Genomic DNA, 23,878 nt, shown 5'->3' on the forward strand with positions numbered 1-23,878 from the left:
GTTTATCCTATTTTCACATTCTTGAACATTACAAAATGTTTGACAATGGGTTCTTGATCAATATCCAGAGTTGGCTTTGCAGTTCCAAACAGACCAATGCATAATTTCCAGAGGTCTCACTTATATCATGTATGATTTTGAAGACACTTACCAATGTACTTCTCTGGGCCTGTGAGAGTTTTGTGGCTACAAAGTACTGAACAGGTGCAAGGACTATGATTACTGCTGCTCCAATTAAGGCACTGATTCCAAGAAGGTAGTAGAGCAGAAGAACTCCTACAATTATCTGTTTGGGTAAAGAAAACAAATGAGAGGAAGGCTGAAAGTTAGGGATGACTTCACTTTGTGTATGCAATACAAAAAGCAATCACAGGGTAACTGGAGGGCACATTCAAAAGCAATGGCCACTGCAGTTAACTGTGCCCCCCAAACATCATACTTTCTGCATCATTAGCACAGTGGGGTATGATCATTCTACCAGAGGACCAAAAAGGGCCACCATAAATCCTATCAATAAGAGCCTTCACTTCAAATAAACTCTAGCAAACATACAAGGAATTATTTTAAGGAGGCACTGTACCAGGCTGGCCATGACTTCAAAAAAGGTTAGTGAAAGAGCTTAAGAAAAGAATGGCTTGTCTTTGGAGCCATAGCCTGGATGGAAAGGGTTCCTGTAAGCAGCTCAAGAAATGCAAACAAGATACAGAAGCCACCAAATGTTAATTACCACTACTCTAATGACTGGCTCCTGCACAATCTGGAGCACCCACACTCTACATACTTATCCATTTAGGCCAATAGATTAATCAGAAGACATAATGATAGAAAGCTAATTTCATACATCATTTCCCTTCATTAAAGAAAGGATAAATTGGATATTTCCTTAAAGCATTATCTACTGTCTTGCTATATTTACATACTCTCCTAATCTTCGTAGAAACACTACCTTCCATCATTTTGAAGCTCAGTAGTCACAAGCTCATCCATTCTCACACATATTGATGAGAACTGGATGTTTCCATGAAGAAAAATGAAGTCCTCCATTTCCACATTTCCATTTTGACATTTTCATGAATTTAAGGCACACCAAGATAATGCAGATTTTTTTTTTTTCCTTAACAATCCTTTGATGCCCCTTTGCAGATTAATTTAACTGAAATGGAACTCTTAAAATGAGCCACAGTATTTACTTAAGAAATATGCAGTAACATGAAGGTAAGGTCCTATTGTACACACACCACAAATCTAGTGTGAGGAAAGCCTAAACTGTAAATTATTTATTTTTTCAGTGATGAGTAAGTGAGCAATCTGCTTCTATCTGGAGTCAGGAAATCCATGAGTATGCATGAAGCCAAAGAAAATCTGTAAGGGCTGTGTCAGATACCCCTGGGTAGAGCTAGGCAGAGCTCTCCTCCAGAACACGAAATGGTCTTGCTCTTTACAGATCAAGATAGTCCTTTCCCAACTGCTCGGTCATGGGCAGGCAATCTAGACACTCAGAGGAAAGCACAGAACAGTGCACAGCGATGTTCAAAACTACAAAGTCAACACAGAACACTGAACCTTGCTTTCCACCACTACTGGTTGATTGTCAAGGACATTATGGGACTGTCTGGGACTAGAAACAGAGCCTCAGCTTCTCACACATACAGGGGAAAGGTGTTCTAGCTGTTAGATCCTGAGGGAGCTGTTGGCTTGCAGCTGCTTCCAACCCCTTCCCATCCTGCCTATTGAAAGGGTCAGTCTTTGATCCTGTTTTCCATTATATTGCAAATAGGGGCAAACTTGTCAGGTATGGGCCAAGAAAATCTATTGTCAGTTTAATTATGTGAATATTTGCATCTGAAAAGTGCTGAAATCTGTAAGCAACCTTGCAAGTAGTTCTATATTTATCATACTGCACACTACACAGACAAGAATAAACAGTACATAGCTAATATCTGAACTGCTGGAGGACAGCATCTGGCAGATGGGAAGGCTCTCATTAACATTTCTGAGATGGAAATGATCATATTTTCAGAAAACTGTGTAATGAAACACTTTCCTACCCTTTCATCAAAATCCCAAAGCTCCTACCTGCCAGAGAGATATATCATGAGCAAGATATTCCCTAATAGCTCTGGTTAGTTTGTCTTGATTATTTACATAAGGTGGCAAATACTTTCAGCCAGACACTACTTTGTGGTCAGTTTTGAAACAGACAAATGGCCTTTCATTCCAACTGTAAGCTATCCCTGCCAATGAACCAGAGATGACAATACAGGATTTTTTAATAATCACAATGAAACCAAAAGGGTGTTTATGAAATGGAAGCCTCTATAGGGCCTCACTTTGCTCCCAGGGTTAGAGCCAAGCCTGCTGAGGGCATCTTTCAATTTATGGCCATCCTCAGGCCTCTTTTCATACATTTCAATGGCCTTCAAACAGTAACTTAAGGCTCCTATTGATTCCAGTCAGAGTAAAGATGGAGCTCAAATTATCTGGTCTGTAGAGAAATCCTAACTCCTCATGAATGGCTAGGCCTTCGAAGTCAGGGATAATTACAGAATCCACAGTGGAGGCTGAAACACTGATTGTTCATTCAAAAGCTACAGAACAATTAAAACCTTGTTTTAACTGATAATGAAGCTTGTTCAGCTTTTTATTAGCCACCTCTCAAGCACCCAGTAATTGCTGTCACTGCCTCATAAAACAAGGTATTGAATGATTGATGGGGAAACATGTTTTGGAGAAATGTTTGTGCCCACCATAACTCACTGATCTGCGCCTTGCAGTGTGCCCCATCAACAAAACAGGAGCATGCTTTGGCACTGATTGTCCTGACCTGCTAGAGAACAGGGTGAGTTCTAATACAAATGCAAGCATGCATTCAGAAAAAAACTTTGGAGTCCTTGACTTCTGGCACTTTAGAGCAAAATGTTAAAGAGAACACCCAATGAATTTGGCTTAACTCTTGCTTGCACTAAAGCCCTCACCACCTTGAGCTGCCAGAGTGGTCTTACAAAAGCATGCAGGAAACAGATACCTCTCACAGCCTGTTTTACTAACAGAGTTACATGGGACTAAGCCTAACAGTATTTATACCCTTGAAGTTATCATTAAAGGGGCAGACTCTTCTTAAGGCCTCACAGCTATATCATTTTAGCAGTATACAATTACTGACTTCTTACTGCAGGGTACTTCTAGCCAATGGACAAAAAACACTCTGGTAACTGAACTGCTAACAATCTGCCAACCTGTAACCATATTTAATGTAATATTTAATTTTTTTTTTCTCATTACAGTTGTCTACTCTTTTACAATTAGGCATCAATATTAGCACATGTTCCTATATCATTGTTTTCCCCCCATTTTAAAATAACCTGGTTCCCATTTTTTCCCCCTCCATAATTTCAAGAAAGCCATACTGAGGTTAAAAAATGAGCATTTCCTTCTGAAAAATTCCTACTGATAATTCCTGTATCCAGCAGCCTTTTTTAAATACAAGTAAAATGTTTTTAACTGGCATATAAACCTCTGTAGAGTAGGTTGGGAACACTAGTTTATATCCTGCTGCTGTTAATCTTGCATAAGAGAGAAATAAATGCATTTATACTGTGTGAATGCAGCTGCACTGTGACCTGTATGACCACAAGAATCTTAATATTTTAACAGTCATAATTACACACAGCTCATGCGTAAAGACAAACCCTGGGCACAAAGCACAGTTAAAAGAAGCCATCAGTTAGTAAGCTGCTGGCTGCTTACATCTTACTATCCTGATTTCAAGCTTTATACAACTCTCCCAGGAGTCAGATAGAGTTTTACCAGAGATTCAGACAGATTTGTTTTACCTCCAGGTCCTACTGCAGTCTTGGAAACAATGTACCCCCACTAGCACAGAGAAACTAAAAGACATATGGTACCACAGTAGATTTCAAGCATATAGCAGAAGTGTGAGGACTCCGAGTATTTCGGGTAGACACTAATTGGTTTTCCAAAGAACAAATACTCCCCATAGGCAGAGACTGTGAGAAAGGACACAAGATGCATTCAAGAACTCACTGTCTCTGACAAGAACCTTCACGGCTGGGTAGATTACTTGCAGCTTTCTGACTTCTATGCCAGCCAAATCAGGCTTTCCATAATGCTGGAACCAGACCACCTTTGTGACATGAACACAATGGGATTTTCATCATGTTTTAAAAATATTCTTTAAAAAATGAATGGGTTTGAAATTACTGTTCAAAAACACTCTGTGAATTTCAACTCTGCTGCCTCTTTTGTCTGTATTTACTGCTAGCACCGAAGCATCCACAACATCACCACACACAGCAGGTGGAAGAATGCAGAAGCTATTTTATTTATTGTCAGTTTTCTCAGGAAATTCCTAAATGGAAGTGCAGGAGGTTTCTACGGCTTTCAGTACTGGCTCTCCCAAAGCAATTTGCAGTTGAGTACTGTTTCAGTAAGGGTAAGCTTTGAAAAATGATCTACAGTTATACTGAGATTGCTCTGACCTCCTTCTACTCGTCTTCTCTACCCTTTTACTAGCATAAACCTACATTAATGCTGTGGCCATTGAGTGAGACTGACCACTTCAGAGTCTCAGAGGAATGATGCTGCACTGAAAAAAGCCTAGCTTTGATCAGAGTAGTTTTTCAGTAGCTCCACAAATTCACATGACACAATGCACAATATAGAGAACTGGAACAATGAAGGAGGTAAAAACACCATGTTTCTATGTAGGACATTGGCTACAAACTCCTGTTCAGTAGGGCAACAGGCTTAGGTGTATGTTAATCAATCAAAAAAAGTACCTCCTGAGTTAGGACACTGCTTTCTTTGCCTTAAAGACTCAGTAAGACACAGCTGTATTTCACTGGGCATTACAAATGCTCTGAGGCTACAGGACATGGAACCAAAAGTCACCAGGCGATTGAGCACAACTTAGAACAGTGATTTGCCACATCACACGTGGGAAAGAAGACTGAAGAGAATGGTATTTAAAGACAGGAGATGAAAGACACCAGTGATAAAGTAGCAAACATTTCAGATAAATAAATCTGTGGAATTTTGTGTGCTAGAATTTGTGATCCATGAGGCAGCAGTAAGTTTGAAGGGATATCCAAAGGATCATCTCTAAGTGATCATATTTTTTAATGAACTGCTATTTCTTTTTCTTCTGCTGGGATTCAGGAGACAAATGACTGCAATACATTGCAGTTAACTTCCCTGATGGAATAAATGCACTGAAATAGCACAACCTGCTGCATCCTTCAAGTTGTTACATATGCAAAGCATGTTTGGCAGCCCTCAAGATCCTAATGCAACCCTAAATACCTAGAGTCCTGTCACAGATGTGGAGTATACATACAGAGTTTCTAGATAATATTAACAGCTTGAATGTGATTTAAAGTTATTCTTTAACTTCTTCAATATGTCTACCTTCATAAAATTGATAAGCAATCAATCACTACAGACTGAGGCACATTAGTAACAAAAGCACGCTCAAACGCCTTACCTGTACTGGCATAGCCCAAAGGTTAGGGCAGAGGAAAAAGAACCACATCAGCTGATTTGCGTCTATGGCAACCAGGTTACAGATCTGGCCTGCAGTCATCTCCCCCATAGACATGTTAGAGGTTGAAAGCTGCATAATTTTATTGTATATTTTTGTCTGGAAGAGAGATCAAGATGTGTTAACATTCAGAAATAAAATAGGATTTCTGGTTCCATCTAAAACACAGGTGTAGTGCAGCATGCTAAGGGAAAACAACATTCCCAGTAACTTGAATGAAGAGCATAAGGCTTGGCTTTCTTTGTTACAGTGAAAATTTTAAGCTACTGTCTTAGTATTTGCCCAGAAAGGGCACAGTGCAGTTAGGTACACAATGGTTGTCTCAGCACTCCCTTTTTGCACCTCTGCAAATCCGCAAGAGAATGAAACCTTTACTGTCCAAAAGGCCCCAAGCCCAAACTGGTACCTCCAGCTTCTCATTGCTGTAACTAGTGCTAATAGGACTATACATCATTACATTCAAAAATATTATAATCCTTCTTCTTGTTTTTCTTTGGCAATTGATTCAGGTCTCATCAGGCCACAAGACCACAATCCTGGCTGAGAACATTGATACATTTTGGCTGGAGAGCTCAGCAACACTACAAAGTTTATTTCACAGAACTGATGTGACAGGTCCTGTACTGAATTAAGTAGTTATCTCAGGGCAGAACCAGGCACCATGTATGAAAATAACTTAAAACACAATAATCAAAGTATATTTTTACCAGATGGTTTGGGAAAAGACTACACTGAGCTGCTTTGCAGTCACAAAACTCAGCTGACAGGAGCTGCTCTGATTCAGTAAGTGTCTTTGGACCAAGTGCCAACTACTCATTGTGAAGCATAAAGTCATACAGGGCATGCTGCATAGGTGCAGTTTTACACAGGGGAGGAAATAGGAAGACTTAAAGAAAATTGAAAAATCATAGGAAAAAAGTATAGTAAAAAACCCTGGCACTGGGACTGCCATGAACACTAACTAATTCTGCTGCTTAGAGTGATGGCTACACTGTTCAGTTTGAATGGTCTGACTGCTTGTGTTATCTGGGCCTCAGGGTAATACCCAGTGCAGAGAACACAAAGCTTTTCTTAAACAAAATTAATGTATCCCTATTTTCTGACAATACCCCTTTTACACTTAGGGGTGTAACACTTCATGTGTGTTTTGGTTAGTTGCAGCTCTTCTGCTTGATGCAAGACATGCAATTGTTTTCTATATATCTTGAATCAAATTTTGTTTCTTCAGGAATTTTCTACTTCACACTATTAAGGGAAAACCAGTGGATGGATTCAAGAAGTCTGGCAGCTGAAAATTGTCTCCAAGTGTAAGATCAAAAGAAGATTAAACAATTACAGAGCTATTGAAAGCATCCATCCATCACACAGACTCTCACAGGATACATGTAGTTTGGTGGATAAATAGCCTAACTTAAGGCTGGCTTTGAAGCTGTCAGAGGGTAGATTTCAGCCAGTGCACTTGGCAATATCACATTGTAATCTTACCCCTAATGCTCTCATTTCCAGGCACAGAGCTTTGTATACTATGTAAAGCTTTGATCTGCTGTCCACAGTTCTACAGCGATTTTGGACTCCATTTTAACCATCTTACTTCTGTTCAGTAATTACAGAGTCCACAACACCTGGTAGATTTTGTGGCACGACCCACAGAATAAGACACTACTTCAGGTATAAGGAATACAACATAACATTGTCCCAGGTATACTTCTAAGAATATTTAAAGCTGTATTATTTGCACAGGGTGTTACAAAGATTCACCTTTGAGATAGAAAAGGTATAATTCACAACCTAAATTATTTCAAAAGTTACATTCAGCTTTCCTGTCAGCAAATTTATGTTCAAAGGTAACAAGAAATACAGCATTAAGATATTATAAATAAATGTTTATATCAGATCATCAAAGAAGCTGCAGAGGAAAAAGAATGCAGGTCCAAGATAACACAGACTTTAATGGCAATGGTTATATGCAACACACAACACATTTTAGGAGAGATGCATTTTGGAATTTAAAACCTCTAATTGGTGTTTACAAATAGACATGATGGTACTAAAATAGATTAATTAATAATAATTAGTTACTCAATATCAGCTACCTGTATTGCACCTCTCAAGTTGATTCCCGTTTCAATAGCAACGTAGTATGATGCTTGGAGAAATGTCCTTTGCAAGAGAAGGGCAAAAAACAAGAGCACAGCCAAAACATAAGCATTGGAGAGGAACTCTTGAGATGAAATAAAGAAAACACCAAGGATTTTAATCTATAAAAAAAAACAAGTAGAAATCAGATGTAATGGTAGTTGAGTTATCAGCTTTGCACAATTAATTAGCAGAGGTAGCTACAGTTTATTACCTTGAAAGTGCTGCCAACCTCACAGTTTATCAGTTTAAGGAAACAGTCATATAATGTACCAATTCAGTAAGTTTTACTTAAATGCAGAATGACACCTATAAGATTTCTGATGTCCTTCCAAAATGCTAGGACACTGAGTAACTCCATATGGCCATTGCTAAATGATGTGCACTGCCCACTGACTAGGAGACATCCTTTCAGAGATATGAGTCTCCTTATTTTATCACTTCAGGTCAGTGAACACTAAAATGACCCTCACAACCAGCTGAAACCCCATCCTTCCAACTCCTGGAACTACATGTTATTTTGGTTTGCAACATCTTGTTTTGCAATTTTACTTAGGGTCATTACCTCCAGCAAGTTCACCAAAGTGCATTTTGAAGCATGTCTATAGCTTGCTGGGAAAGCAGTGCACTTATTCTAGATCACATTTAACAAGCTGACACTTTAGGTGCCACAACTAGCTGTGAGGCTAGCTTTCCTTGTGAAGCCTTATGGAACTAAAATGCCTCTGATCTTCCTTGGCTGCTTATCTTTCTACCCTTGGCTCCTTCAAAACTTTGCTTATACTGACACAACAGGAAGACACCTCTTTCCATTCCCTCTCAGGGCTTCTTATCATTTACACTCCAGCTGTGTTCCTTGCTTCACACATTTCTTCTGGCCTACATAGTTCCTTTGCTGTTGCTGATATCAAGGCTGCTATAGCATTTAATAAACTGTATTTCACAAACTCTCACTGTCTGTAGAAGCTATTAGATCTGATCTGCACCTTGCAGTTAACTGTTCCTAGAAATCCCACACAAGTTAGTACAGAGACTAAACTTATTTTAAATAATGAGGTTTGGTGCAACATTTGAATGTGCTGTTAGCAGATACTCCTAATACTGGAACTGCTTAATCTAGCATTGCAATATGGAAGATGCTACCAGCAAAATATAAAGGTTATCATTCTGTCAATCTCTTCTTAGGTGTGAAGTGATTAACACCCAGAGAAATTCATGCCATAAGAATGTTCTGGGGTGACCATAAATATTGATGCTGGAGTTATAAATAAAAATGAAGAGCGTGACAGAATTTAAGATGCTGTCATGCTCTATAGCAGTTAATACTGCTTGTGACACCCATGTGATCTCAGAGTTCCAGCTCCATAGTAGTTTATATCTGTCACAAAGGGTCTGAAGATTAGAGCAAATACTCTGTTTTAGGATTTATCTCTTTGCCTTCAATTTCATAAACAAATTGTGTTTGGAAGACAAGGGTGACTCATTTCAACATCTCCTCAACCTAAACTACTTAAAATTAAGACTTGTCAATACAAGGGATGAGTAGAAGATGCTCCCCACTCCACTTGCACCTTACTTTGTTTGCCCAATTCTATCCCACTGTATGGCAAGTCTTTCCAACGTCCTCAAACTCAGCAGCACATCTGACACCTTATCTTTGCCTTCCTAAGGCAATGTTTTAGAAGGCCTCTCTCATACCCATGTGGCTCTCAGAAGCAAACACTTAATAGGGTGAAGTTCTCCTTTTTTGAGTGATTACAAATAAGGATGTAACACTCCTATCAGTAGAGATGGTGCACCTTTTTCCAGAGCAGACCCAGCTGGCTAGCTATGTGGGAGCTTTCCTGAACACCCCAGTCTGGTTACAGGTGGTTTGAACAGAAAGCCTTCATGCATTTCAGAAAATTTTTCATCTAATCCAGCAAAAGCAATTTTCAAAATTACATGAACGACACTGCAATTAGCCTCTGACCAGGAAAACAATATAATTGGCCTCTTTACATAAAAGCAATTCACATAAGCCAGGCAAAGGTGAAATACACCCTTCAGTGCCACTCAGACTATCATCATCAGTGAATATTGCTGTTAGGTGATCCCCAATGTAAATGACAATGATGATGAGGGTACATCTTAGACACAGTGAGGATGTCAGGGCTGGATAAGGCCCCTCTTTAGGGCCTGTAGGGATCAGACCTGAGCTGTTTCACAGAGACGCACCACTGACACCATAATAGGAAAATGAAATAGGATAAGCTATAAACTGTGATTTGGTATCATTTCAGCTAAAGCAGCATTCCAAACAAATCATCAAGAAGCAGAGCTCAAAAGCTTCTGCAGTACTTTGCTGCAACATAGCCCTGAAAACTTAATTTTTTTAATTTCCTGCCTGAACTGGCCTCCCCTGAATCTACTTGCTATATTAAAGTTTCCAAATATTAGGATAAGGATTGCAAAATGGATAAACAATTAATTTTAGCCTAAGGCCTTTGTTAAATTTTCTGCAATGCATCTGATGTATTTCACTATTTACAGTGGACCTAATCCAAAGTGTACTTGAGTTAATGGGTATATTTCCATTAGTGTCAACAGACTTCGAAAACGAAGTCTTACATCAAACAGTAAGTGAGCTGCAGAAATAAACTGATCTTTCTCAAAGAAATTCAGCCTGGGCAACCTCATCTTATAATGAGAAAATGCTTCCTGAGAGTGTGCATATATTTTATTTTTCATTAATCAAGAAGTATGACTGATTTTATTTTCTAGAACATGCATTTCAGTAGCATCCTTTAAAAATAAATATCTTTTGATCTTCCAGAACTAACCTCCCCAAAGACACTAGTGGAAATTCTTTGTCACAGTTAAATAACTTGTCATTTTATTATGATGACCAAACCCTGCTTTAATTCTCTCAGATATGACTAATTTTTGGAGACGAAAAGGCCAGCCTATTGAAAACACACTTTTTCCCTTCTGAAAAGCACTCACATACAGTTTCTTCTCAAGACTGTTCATAAAATCCTTGATATTACTGAGTTTTGGACACTTTTGACTGTTATCTTGACTGAAGTAATTTTCCAGACTTCAAGCCTGACTAGATGCGTGGGTTACCTGCTTTGCTCCCCATCACACTCTAACAGTGAGTAATAGGCAGTACATATTTACTGTCATTCTAGCATTCACAAATGCACTGCAGAGTCACTTTCTTTACTGAGGCCATCCATAGTCATAGCATTACGTTTTTGACTCCTCTGTTTTTATGACACTTGGAAGTACCTGTGGGCGGATGGTGTTATTTCCTTTTCCAACATTATGAACAATCCCAGAGATGCAGAGCGGACCAGCAAATCCAAGCAAGTCAGCCAGGATACGGAACGTGCTGCTGAGAAGCAAGGGTCTTCCAAAAGCACAGCAGAGAGCACGCCAAATCGATCTGGATCCTTGTGGCGATGATGACCTTTTGTTCTGTTCAGAATGAAAAAAAACAACTCAGTAGTAAGGATGATGTTATACATTAACCTCAGGTCTGATGAATGATTGGTACTTTTATCCCCGCTTCAGTTCTGTGACAAGAAGTTGCAATCTTAAAGCTAAAAAAGCACAGGAACCACAACTGTTTCTTTTTCCTTTTTAGAATCAGAACAAAGCATTATTTGCACTCTTCTCCAAGTAAGTGTTTTATTTGTGGCTTGCTGAGGGAGAAAAGTGAAAAGAGGGAGGCTTTGTTTTCCTGGGGACACAGAGACTAGTAACCTACTGTCTTCTTAGAAAGGATGCAAAAGATTTCTCTTAAAATTCTAAATACACTCAGCTCTCACCAGGGAATCAAAGAGAATCTGAGCTGATGTTGCTTCAGCTCTAAAGTCTCCTACAGACAAACAGTAACTGAAATAACACAGGAAATAAATATTATCCTATGACATCTGATTGACTCTGTAAATGAACGATTCCAGCATCTAATTAAGAAGAATAATGGTGTTGTGTGAATACAGTCCATAACTGCTTTCCACAGCAGACGAGAGAGACGACATGGATTGTGCACACATGTAACTAGTAATTGTTTGACATACATGCTTAGAGAAATGTCATTATTTGTACAAGGTACAACTGAGGATGTGATCTCTCTGTTTATGGAAAGCTATGCTAATGGGGATCCTTCATTTGCATCCTGTCTGTAAAGTCTTATATCATGTTCACAGCATAAAAAGTAATGAAAAACACAAGCATTGAGTCAGCAGAGACATAAATCCCTGCTTTGCCTACCTTCTGTGCTTCGAAGGCTTCATTAAGGCGAATGTAATTGGTCAGAGCTCTCATAGCAATGGGAAGCTTGCCTATCGTTTTCAAGTCTATTGGTTTTTTATGGGCAGTCTTGATGAATGTATTCATCCACCAGTATGTTCCTTTGGATAACAGATTCACAAACGGCTGTAAGAATCGAACGCCAAGGTCCTGGAGGTCCTCAGGAGGTTTAACTTCTTTGGGAGTTTTGAAGAAAACATACCTCTAAAATTCAGAAAAATACAAAACAACCCAAAAGAATCACACTAAATGCATGGAAAATGGAAGTTCATTTGCATTAATGCAGGAAAATAATTCTCACCTTACATTTCAAGTAGCACAGCCCCCTCAGTTCCAGAGAGTACCCCATAGAACACACTAGCTTAAGCCCAGCCCTGAGTTTTTCAGTCATTCACCCTCCCATCATGCTGCCTCACCTGTAATTAGCTAAGAACATGCAGCCACCTATGCTGGCCTGAGTAGATCTGGGAAAGCACTGCACTGGAGGCTGCATATGGCACTAGGAAATGTTTTTCTGGCATTTAAGCCACTGAGAGCAAGGGCAGACTGATAAGGATTTGCTATTGTCAAGATAAAACTTTTTTCAGGCATTGCTCACTTTTGCAAATGCAAAGTCAAGCCTCTTAAAAAATAAACCTTTTCCTTCTGAAAAGTACTCAGTCATTTAATACCTGACTGCCCCTAAATCCTTTTAATCTTAATAGGATTTCTGGATATGCTTCACTGATATCTTTTCTCCAATCATACAAAGAGAAACAGTGCACAGATCCTAAAAGAAATGCTGAAGGCTTGGGAAAGGCTATCTACAAGAACAATGGGAACAGCAGAAAGAAGATAGGCAATACAGCTGGGAGTGAAAGTCAAACAAGTCAATCTTCTGTCTTCTGGTAGAAGATGGGGGAAGGTAAGAGGAAAAAAAAACAGGTGAGGCTAATGCCTGCTGTTTCTGCTGGCACAGAGGCCTTAACCCTTATTTTTATTTTCTCCCACCTCTGCAGTGGTGAGCTCTCCGTGCACCCCAATCCTTTCCTCCTCCAGCTGTAGCAACAAACCTGGCTGTCCAAACTCTGCCATAGACACAACAGACAGTAAGAAAAATCCATACTGCTCAGTGAGTTAATGGAAAGAGTCACATACCGATGTGAGAGAAGTGACAAGAAAATTTCCATAGAAAAGTTTCTTTTCCTCCAGAGACCAAGTTTAATTTGTACACAGTCAAGTGATGGACAGGTGAAAGGAAGAACGTCAGTATTTATATATCCAGCAGTCTCCAAATCTATTTCTCATTTTGGATTATAACCACAGAGGGAAAAAATATACATATATAGCAGGGAGGTTTGATAGCAGTCCCAGTTTCTCCAGTAAATCACTTATTGTGATTGTCTCCTGGAGAATAAGGGATGTTATTTGTGTGCCTGAGATATTCTCCCATAGAGCAGATGATTCCTTTCACCCAGACTTTCCTTGCATCAGAAATACTTGGTCCTGATGACTGGGACTGTGAATTGTGATAGACATTTTAAAATAGAAGTTGAACAGGTGAAATTCATCTTAATTTAACTACAATGGAGTCTGGCATTTTTTTGAAATGATGGATTCATCTAGCCTAATGAAATTACATTAGCCTTTGATCTGCAAATATTTTTCTCTTTCTAACTGGATTTTCTCTCTCCTTTAGAAATGCATTTTACACTAAGTACCCGGAAATGAGAATACCCCTCCAAACAACAACAAATTAAAACAACAAAAAACACAGCAGGAGACTTTTATGGTTATAGGACACTTAGATGTTTTTATAGTGTGCAGGAGAGTAACTTACCCTCACCCTGATGACATTAATTTCTACAGCTAGTAGCATTCCATAAAGAACAACCAGAAGTCCTGTGAGGCAAAATCGAAGCTGAGAAAATCCAACCCCATTATCACAGAACTTTACAAATTTGATGGTTTTAGTTATGAAAGCCAAAGTCCAGTAGAACAGTAATGCTGTAAGGGGAAAATCAAGTACATCAGCTCCACAGTTGCAAAAATACACAATAGCATAATAAATATCCAGAAATAACGCACAAGAAAAAATAAAAACCAGAGAGTGACCTTCTCATGTCAAAACAGAAGCCAAATTCAATTCCACAAACATGGAAATATTAAGATATTATTAGTTGCAAATGCTTCTCCTATTGGATTTAGTGATATTTGGGAAGTTTTACAAAGTGAAATCTGCAGAAGGAAATTTTCATCTGTTGTAAACATGCACCCACATAATGAGTTCAAGGCAGGGAACTGCCCCACAAGTGAAGGCGGTGAATGAGGCCCTTCAAATTTGGTGAATGCTACAAGACTGCTATAAATTAGGTTTGAATGAAAATATCTCATTCCCTCTGATTACTATCAGGAATTGTAAAGCAGTCCTACAATTACAACTGGTTCAAAACAGGACAGCTTTCTTAAAATAAATAAATATCAATGCCATACTAGTATCCCTTTCAGATTAAAAGCATCAAAGTCCTATTGTTTCATTACTTTCTCCAACTGTCCAATTTCTGAGGTTTATTGAGCTACAAAACAAGTAAACTAGCTCATGAACTCATAAAGATTCTCATATTCAGTTGTGTACTTTGGAGGTTGAGAAAGCAAGCAGATGTTTCCAATTCAGTATGAAAACTGTTCTAAAATTTGTCCTGCTAAACTGTACAGCTATTATGCACCCATCCTGCAACAGTGTGCAAAGAACACCAGAAGTAGCTTTACTACTGGAGTACCCCAATAAGCAGCACTACACAGGAAGAGTCATGCTTGTTATAACTACCTATTTTAGCTTCAAAGAATAAATATTCCAAACTGTCATTTTTTTTTTTTCTTAATAAGAGATAATGACTACTCTGAACCAGCCAACAGCCTGGGTATAAAGTTGAGAAGCAGGATCAGTGCAGGAACTTTGTGTCCTTGTCCTGCATACCCCAAGGGAACGTGTTAATCCCCAGGTCTGGTATGGTATCTGCCCCTTGCTTATTTATGAGGAGCTACAAATGGACTTGATTTCTTCAAGGTACAACGTAGGGAAAAAAAAAAGTTAAAAAAGCCAACATCATCTCAAAGTTCCACAGGACTGGAAAATTCTATCCTGTTCAGAATTAATTAACAGGTTTTTAAGGGTCTTCTCCACTGCATTGGATACTGCCCATTTAGTAAGTTTTGGATAAGACTTGGTTAGCCTTTGCTTTATACAGTTACCAACTCTGCAAGCATAGCCCTTGTTACTGTGGATGAAGCAGATGCCCTGGAGTTGAGTGGACTTCACTGATAGTCAGATACAGCAGAACATGCTGTATCAAGTCACTTCCTTTACTCTATTTGTGTAGCGTTAGTCCTTATCTACAAGATTTTATAAACTAGGAACCATCTTTTGGTTTCCTGTCTCATACACTCAGCAAAACGTTAAGCCCAAACTTCAGCTCTTCCTCATGGTTCAAATTTACCTCATTTGTCTTAGACTCTAAGAGAAAAGTCATGGCCACACTGCACTCTAGTGGGTTGATCTCTAAATATAGGTATAATTTAACTATCTCATACTAAGCTAATTCACATAAAGTTATCATCACCTAATCCCAGACGTCAACATAGAGTATTGCAATTAACACTGGAAGATGATAACATTCACAGTTGTGTAATAATACACGTATAGTCAAGAACAAAGGATGGATACTTCTAGAAACATCTGGTTTAGGCTCTCTCTCAAACATGAGACAAGAAAAAAAAAAGGTCAAGAATTTAAAAAAAAATAAATCAAAGGGCATCAGCTTGCAAAGACTTTGGATTAAAACTTAAATCAGACTAAGTGGAAAAGCCTGTTGTCTACTTTTCTTTCTTGCCTATGACTTAGCTGTTAAAATTGTGGATTTTACAGGAGTCTATTCTCCAAAAATTCTTGAAAAAAAAGGTCAAGATTATTAACATATGTGCCAATAACACTTAAGTGTTGGCATTCACTGGTATAACTATTTACTATTCAAGTAGTGTCCAGAGCTTGCCCAGCATCAGCACTCTAAATACTGAACAAAATTATCATAACAGGATTGCTACAGAGAAAGAATTATGCAAAGCAAGGTACTTGACTACCAGTTGCACATTTGTGCTCCCTTCTCAATGACTTAACAGTAGGAATGTGGTAGTGATACTCGATTATTAAACATGGCATTATACCTCTGAAAAAAACCAAACACCCACAAAACCATAAACTGTGCTTAAATGCAACACACTGACAAGAGGGAGGTTTGGGTATCTTTTCACAAAGAATTTGATCTACTTCTCTCACAAATCCCATTTTCCCAAGAAGCCAATGGGCCAATAGGTCCATATAGAACACTACTAGAAGTGACAAGCACTGAGAACAATGAACTGGCTCAGGAAAAATCCAAACTGAGTCCAGTAACAGCAGCCAGCAGACCATAGTACACATATAGCTTTATCCACACAAGGCAGCACTGAGATTGTCACAACCTGCCACAGAATGAGCTGACACACAGTACCACAGTCAGATTTCCCAGTCTTGTAAGTTGTGAGACATACCAATTAACAACTTGGGGAAGTTAGATGTCTCAATGTTATGGTAATAGACAACTGATGTGATGGCTGCCAAGAAGGCCATCCCAGCTGGCATGTACAGGTGCAGATGGCGAGACTCAGATACCCTTAAAAAGAAAGAAATGAACAACTATTAAAATCAAACCCTCTTGGCTTTTAATTTGTTAATTATATTCTGTGCCCAGCCCTGACATCCAATTTCCTACAATGAGTTATGGATGCAGATCTCTCCTATTTTCAATAGGATTTATGCTCTTAAATGACGTAGTGGGATTTCAAATTCTTCCCCTGTGCTGAAAGTCAGATATGTTCATTCCTACTGAAATCATCTGGAATGTTGTTTAAATTAGGATAAGCAGCTCAGCTCCAAAATGAGAAAAGTTAATTTAAGCTAAACTAGTTTGGGAGCTGTCCATCAAAATATGCAGATATGACCAACCGATAGCACACTTGAAGATTTTCTATAGAAACATTTTATTTTCTTTTTTCCAGTCTGGGAGAAGGAACAGCACCACAGCGTAGGAAGTACTTACAGTGATCTGTGTTTTCAGCCAACAAACAAAACCTACAACAGAATCACAGACCTCTAAGCTTTGTCCTATAAAGCAGAACTCTCTTGACATTGCTTCAAGTAGCAGCAGAGGGGATCCTGCCAGCTGCAGCACTTTGGGATATGAGAATTGTTGGGTAATGTTGTTGGTTTGTGCAGAGTTGGGAAGAATCACCTTCCCCCAGCCCCCCCTCCCGCCCCCCCCTCCCGCCCCCCCCTTCCTTCCTACATGTCACCTTCTCTTACATTTCTCTATCTCCCACAAAATCAATGAAGTGTCCTGTGTTGTTAAGAAGTACTATTCCCTTTGTCTCCCAATCCACTCCAAAAGAGCACCAAAAGGAAGACCTTCAGGACACAAACTCTCAGGGAAATTCACAGTTCGTCCTCTGAATCTCATGGAAAATAAGTTAGCATCTCTGGATTTGTTCCTGATGCTGCAAGAGCTAGCTTTGCGTAGTTTGGAGGGACAAAAAGAGCCATGCTATCAGGGAACTGAAGGTCATCATGGGACATCACATTTCTGAGGGAAGAACATCCCAAATGTCTAACAGATCCGTAAGAGCTCAGGAGGACCTTGTAGCAGAACAAGGAAAGGAAAGCCTTCCCTCACATGGACATTGTGGTGTACTCTAGAGAGCTGGCTGGAGAGGCATGCTGACAACCTGTGTCGCGAACACTTAACTCCTTTTGTCGGCAATTAGCTGTACCTGTGTACAGCAAATAAGGTCCTCCAGTCTGATCTCCCAGTAATGCCAGGAGTTTTGTGTGCCAAGGCTGAATTCTGAGTAAGGAAAAATAAGCAACAAGAACAGATTTGACGCAGCCTAAGCTTCAGTAGGTTACACTGCAAGAGTGGGAGGCTTGGTGGTTTTGCGTTTTTTTTGTTGTTGCTTGTTTTATTTTAGAATTTATTCATTTAAGACAGAAGTTGCTGGAATTCTCTGATACAACCATATCTGCAATAGGCTGCATCTATTGCTGAGGTGCTGAAACTGATGGTACTCTACTGCTGTCAAAAGGACTTACCAACATGATCCATTTTAGTCTTAAAAAGCTGATGAATCTCAAAATCTGCATTTACTCACTTGAGCACTTACTAGCCTGCTGAGTGCTCAGGAGGCAGGACTGTGGGCTGGCACTCCCCCAGTTACAGCTAGGAGCTTTGATTCTCATCAGGTGACACTTAGTACTTAACAGTAGCACTCTGAGTCAAGTTAAACAGCAAATAAACATAATGAGAAGGGTAAAGTAAAATAAAAGACAACTGCTGAAGAGTAAAATAAAACAGAAAATTCAAAGCAGATTTTGCTCTGAGCATCCCAACACTGAATAAGAAGGAAAAGAGATTCCTTTTTAAAAACTAGCACTAAGAAACATCCTACCTATATATTTTGTATAGAAGTTACAACAATAATGATGATATCAGCTTCTACAGCAGAATACTGCAGTGCCTTTCACACTGGTTAGTGGAGAATTGCCATACAGATGGACAAGCAGTGGGGCTTTGTTCTATTTAATGAGGAGCTTCAACTTTATAATCACTGAGCTGAAAATTCATAGCAGTTATGAAAATCAGACCTTCCTTTAGAAGATGATCATAGTCAGTGTTACAGAGAATATGCTTTTTTTTTATATAATAAATCCCTCTTCTGTATCACTTGTTTTACTTGGACTGTTTTCCCCCCACAGATTACTTCTAAAGAAATCCTAAATTGAGTAACAGCTGATGCATCATGCTCACACAATGTGAGGTACTCTGCACAAGGTAACAGATGAGGTGTACTGCACAGCCATCAGAAGAGCCTCTATAGGGTATGCAAAAGAGCATGTGTCCAATAGACCCATTCCTTTTATTAAGATGAGCACAATTCAGCTTGCAGGGGAATGATCTACTCTGCACATGGGAATTCTGTCAGTAAGGACTGTGGGACTGGGTCCTTGGACATAAAACATATCATGAAAATGTCACCATCTGCTTTAGTTGTTAGGATTTAGCTGTGATTACTCTTTGGAAAGATAGTGTCATTAAGCTGAACTAAAAAATGATTAAGGTCAGTGTGCGTGTGCACATAACTTGGCAGGGTCTGTGGAATTTCTGATACAAGGTCGGTAGGTTAATCACCAAGAACACAGATTGTAACCACAAGAAATATGGTCTAGATAAGAATTTAGACAGGGACAAAAAAAATTACCCTGAAACCTTTAAAATGCTCAATGCATCAGAAGGTAGACATCCACTTACCCATCAGACACTATGCCCTCTGCAATTTCACACACCAGCACAAACAAGAGGATAAAAGTCAATATCCAGCGTAAATTGTGGCCAGGAAAATGAAGCCATGTGCTATGATGTATATGTACTTTGGAACTCTGACTTCCCCATCCTAAGCAGGAAAAGAAAATTATTAAGTTATTACTAATTATTAAATAATTAAATTATTGTTAAGAGCTTTCGTAGCAACTGGAGTGACACACAAAGCTCCTGCATACAGAAAAGCATATGTATAACAAACCAGTGCACTGAAGTTGACACAACTCATTTGTTAAACATGCATGTATTTAAATGTTGAATACATATTTGTATCAGCAACACAGACAAGGAAAAGCCTTGAATTCCTATACTTCTAGCAACTTACTGTCATGTAATTACATCCATTACGTATCTTTCAAATATATGAACAGTTTAAATGAACAACTGAACATTTGAACAAATATGCATATAATAATTTCTTTATTCCAGTGTATTTCATTAAAGAACTTACACGAGTTGACCTTTTTTTTTAAGACTAACTCATTCTATTAATGCAGATAAAAACTAGCAGCATTGAGAAAGCCAGATTACCCTAAACAGTTCTCCAGCTGACCACGTGTTAACAGCTGTACCGTTATTTCAGCACTGGACCTTTTAGGATGAATAAAACTAGTGGTTAAGTCACACCATTTGTGCCCCGGCTATCTAGAGGACAGACCGGGCTGGGCAGAAAGGTACTCGGAGGAGTCACAGTCACATGTATTAAACCAGCGGGCCACCTACTGGTAACCCCAGTTTTATGCTATCAAATAATATCTGCTGCGGATATGGCAAGAGTTGCAGCAGCCGGGCAGCCCACCCAGTCACTCCCGGCAATGAGGGGGCTGCCCGGAGCCTGAAACTCTTCCGTAATTGCAGGGAGCATCATCTGATAATTTAAGACTTACCCACCAGGTTTGCTACACTTTAAAGAACAGTTATTTTGCTTCCCGCACTGCTAGGCATGACCTGCAGCCTCCTCCAGCACCTAAGCCACCCCTCCCAGGGGATATCGCCTGCAGGGAGCCCCTCCAAAAGCCCCAGCAGCGAGAAAGGGGCAAGCGCGGCCAGAAGCGGAGAGCCGCCTACGGGGGCGGTGCGGGGGCAGCCCTGGGAAAGGCGCTCCCCGAAGCATCCCGGAGTCCGCGCCGCCTCCTGGCATCCTCCGCAGGCTCCCGCACTGCTGCGCGGCGGGGACCGAGCTACACGGGTCAGGCCAGGCTGGAGGGAACACGGCAAGGCCATGCCAGACAAGCGGGGGGAATAACACGACACAAGCGACACAGCAAAGCGTGGGGAACCCAGAGCAAGAAATAAAGGGGCGGGGGAGGACCGGGGGAGGACAAGACAAAGCAAGACCGGAGAGCGGAGCTTGCAGAACAACAGGGGAAGGCAGAAGGCGAGGCACAGGCGGCCACGGGAGCCCCGCAGGCACTCACCGATGAAGAGGATGGGGAAGGTGATGAACAGCAGGAAGACGTGCGGCACCACGTTGAGCGCGTCCACGAAACAGCCGTTGTTGAGCACGCCGTGGTCCACGTTGTAGGCAGTGGAGTTGCCCTCGTCGCCGCAGAAAGCCAAGGCCATGGCGGGACCCTGCACGCAGCCCGGCGCCGCCTCCACCTCCGCGCACATCCAGGCGGGGCCGGCGCGGGCTGCGCGGTGGCGGAGACAGCTCTGCCCGCACCTGCGGCCAGCAGCAGCCGCGCACCGGCATCGAGCCCGCCCCCAAACTCCGCCTCGCCTCCAGCTCAGCTCAGCTCCGCCCCACCCCGCCCGATGAGCTCCAGCAGAACTCCTTATCCATCGGGACTGTCGGCAGTATTCGGACATCGGACCGCCACTTTGAGGGCGATCCACATCATTCACTAGGCGGTTTTATGTATACCAAGTAATCTATAAATCAAACTTTTCAACCCGTTTTGTCTTAAGCAGCATCAGGCTCAGCTGAGCCAACGCCAAACAAAACCTCTAACCAAATACCTCTATGCTGGGGGATAAAATTACAAGGAAAAGTGTGACGCTCAGCAGCAGCCAGTACCTGGCTTACATGTCTGAGCACAGGCTGAGTCAAAGCCTGAGGTCCCAATGTCTCTGGACTGCAGCCATGAAACAATCAGCCATAAGATGTCTATCCAAATCCCTTACCTTGAAGCTCCTCCCTTTCCCAGTCATAAAACCATGGAGTATCTTAAGTTGGAAGGGACCCATTAGGATGATCAACTCCCTGCTGCTTGCAGGCTCAATAACACTTATTCGCTGCTCAGCTGAACATTTAATACAAACTTGCCAGATCCTACAAACAGGAGTACAAACAAATATGCCCAGGGATCCAGGCTTAACTCGCCAAAATGCAAAAGCTATAAGTTGGCTGAATGCCAACTAAATGAAAAATTCCCTTGTTTCTCTTTTAACAATCAAACTGGGGGTGCTTGATTAGCCACCTCCTCTCTTAGATTTGAAAATTACTTTTGTCATGTTGTTTTTATTGATCTTGCTGTTGTATAGGAGGAATTCTCTGCAACGTTATTTCCCAGATTTCCCAAAGCCCATATAGGGTCTTTTGGCAGTTTGATTAGGAACAAAAATTAAAAGACAAACCCCAAGCCAAGTCCTGTGTATATGTATTTTCCAGTGGTAAAGTTACACCCACACTGGAAAGACTAAAATTATTTTAAGTTTTGGACAAAACCCAGCATTCGTCTGAGCTTCTGGTCAGGCTTGTCTCTGTTATCCTAATAGCTATTTAATAAACAGTATGTGCAGTTTACATGAAGATAATTTAAAAATCATTTATATTTTTAGGATTTCCTGAGGCCCCAAGTAACACCAGGATTACGTGTTACGGATGACCAAGCTGGGGACAGGAGTTGATCTGCTGGAGGGTAGAGAGGCTCTGCAGAGAGACCTCGACAGGCTGGACAGATGGGCAGAGTCCAACGGCATGAGATTTAACACATCCAAGTGCCGGGTTCTGCACATCGGCCACAACAACCCCATGCAGTGCTACAGGCTGGGGTCAGAGTGGCTGGAGAGCAGCCAGGCAGAGAGGGACCTGGGGGTGCTGGATGATGGTAGGATGAACATGAGCCTGCAGTGTGCCCAGGCAGCCAGGAGGGCCAATGGCATCCTGGCCTGCATTAAGAACAGTGTGGCCAGCAGGAGCAGGGAGGTCATTCTGCCCCTGTACACTGCACTGGTTAGGCCACACCTCGAGTACTGTGTCCAGTTCTGGGCCCCTCAGTTTAGGAAGGATGTTGACTTGCTGGAACAAGTCCAGAGAAGGGCAACCAAGTTGGTGAGGGGCTTGGAACACAAGCCCTATGAGGAGAGGCTGAGGGAGCTGGGGTTGCTTAGCCTGGAGAGGAGGAGACTCAGGGGTGATTTTTGCTCTCTACAACTACCTGAAGGGGGGTTGTAAACAGGCAGAGGTTGGTCTCTTCTCCCAGGCAGCCAGCACCAGAACAAGAGGACACAGTCTCAGGCTGCGCCAGGGGAAGTTCAGGCTGGAGGTCAGGAGGAAGTTTTACACAGAGAGAGTGATTGCCCACTGGAATGGACTGCCTGGGGAGGTGGTGGAATCACCATCACTGGAGGTGTTCAGGAGGAGACTTGACAGGGTGCTTGGTTACGTGGGTTAGTTGATTAGGTGGTGTTGGATGATAGGTTGGACGCGATGATCTTGAAGGTCTCTTCCAACCTGGTTTATTCTATTCTATTCTAGTGGCAAAAAACGCTTGACAGTTTGGAGACTGAAATAATGGGGTAAGATTTGGGGAAGAATGATCATCACCTTCACTGGGGCCAGAGGACTGAAAACAGAACCTGAAGTTTGAATCTGGAAACTGAGTTCACATCTCCAGCCTCTGCATGCTCTCTGACCCCTAAGACCACCTTTCCTTACTACAAAGTGCCAATCACAATACTTTGAAAAGTGTATTTCTCAAACAACAGCATATCATGAGATCTCATAGTTTGGAATTCAAAATGTATCTTTTACAGAATTTTCAAATGCAGCCAAAATGACATTGTTTAAATCATGGTTTCAAATTAATGGTCTCAGTTCAGGTTCCTCGACAGATATGGACCCATCACAGGGCTAAAGTTGAGTCAGAAATGTGTTGGCAATCCCACCAGCAACATGATTGATTGAATGGAGAAGAGTCTTGCACTGCAATTAACTACTTAAGGAAACACTAAAAAAGCCCTCACTGGCAGAAATCAAGACATTTCATAAACAGAAAGTGGTATGGAGAATGCTAAGCAATGCACACACATTGACTAAAACTCTGTGAAGAACTCACACTTCCAGTAACAATCCCACAGTTTTTCCCTGCTCTAACAATGAAATCAGGAGTGCTGAATTTGGGCTAATACTGGTAATGCTCACTAAAGCATCAAACAGCAATTTCTTATTCTCTCATTAAGTGTTGAGCAAGCTATTCTGTGACTGAACAAA

At 40.9% G+C, this 23,878-nt stretch overlaps 1 protein-coding gene across 1 annotated transcript in view; it reads right to left on the minus strand.

Moving 5' to 3' along the window:
• The window catches only part of ABCC8 (ATP binding cassette subfamily C member 8), a 69,159-nt gene extending 48,105 nt beyond the window's left edge, over positions 1–21,054 (minus strand). Inside the window, exons 1-9 of the mRNA XM_068148097.1 lie at positions 20,859–21,054; positions 19,372–19,513; positions 16,562–16,683; positions 13,815–13,981; positions 11,957–12,199; positions 10,970–11,158; positions 7,654–7,818; positions 5,504–5,659; positions 152–286 (exon numbers count right to left, since the gene is read on the minus strand). Of these exons, the coding sequence (XP_068004198.1) occupies positions 152–286; positions 5,504–5,659; positions 7,654–7,818; positions 10,970–11,158; positions 11,957–12,199; positions 13,815–13,981; positions 16,562–16,683; positions 19,372–19,513; positions 20,859–21,054 (1,515 nt within the window). The remainder of the gene's footprint in view (positions 1–151; positions 287–5,503; positions 5,660–7,653; positions 7,819–10,969; positions 11,159–11,956; positions 12,200–13,814; positions 13,982–16,561; positions 16,684–19,371; positions 19,514–20,858) is intronic.
• Between the last annotated feature and the right edge of the window lie 2,824 nt (positions 21,055–23,878).

Source organism: Melanerpes formicivorus, unplaced genomic scaffold (genome assembly GCF_026170545.1).
Source record: "Melanerpes formicivorus ecotype bairdi unplaced genomic scaffold, bMelFor1.0.p_v2 SCAF_16, whole genome shotgun sequence".
Classification (NCBI taxonomy): Eukaryota; Metazoa; Chordata; class Aves; order Piciformes; family Picidae; genus Melanerpes; species Melanerpes formicivorus.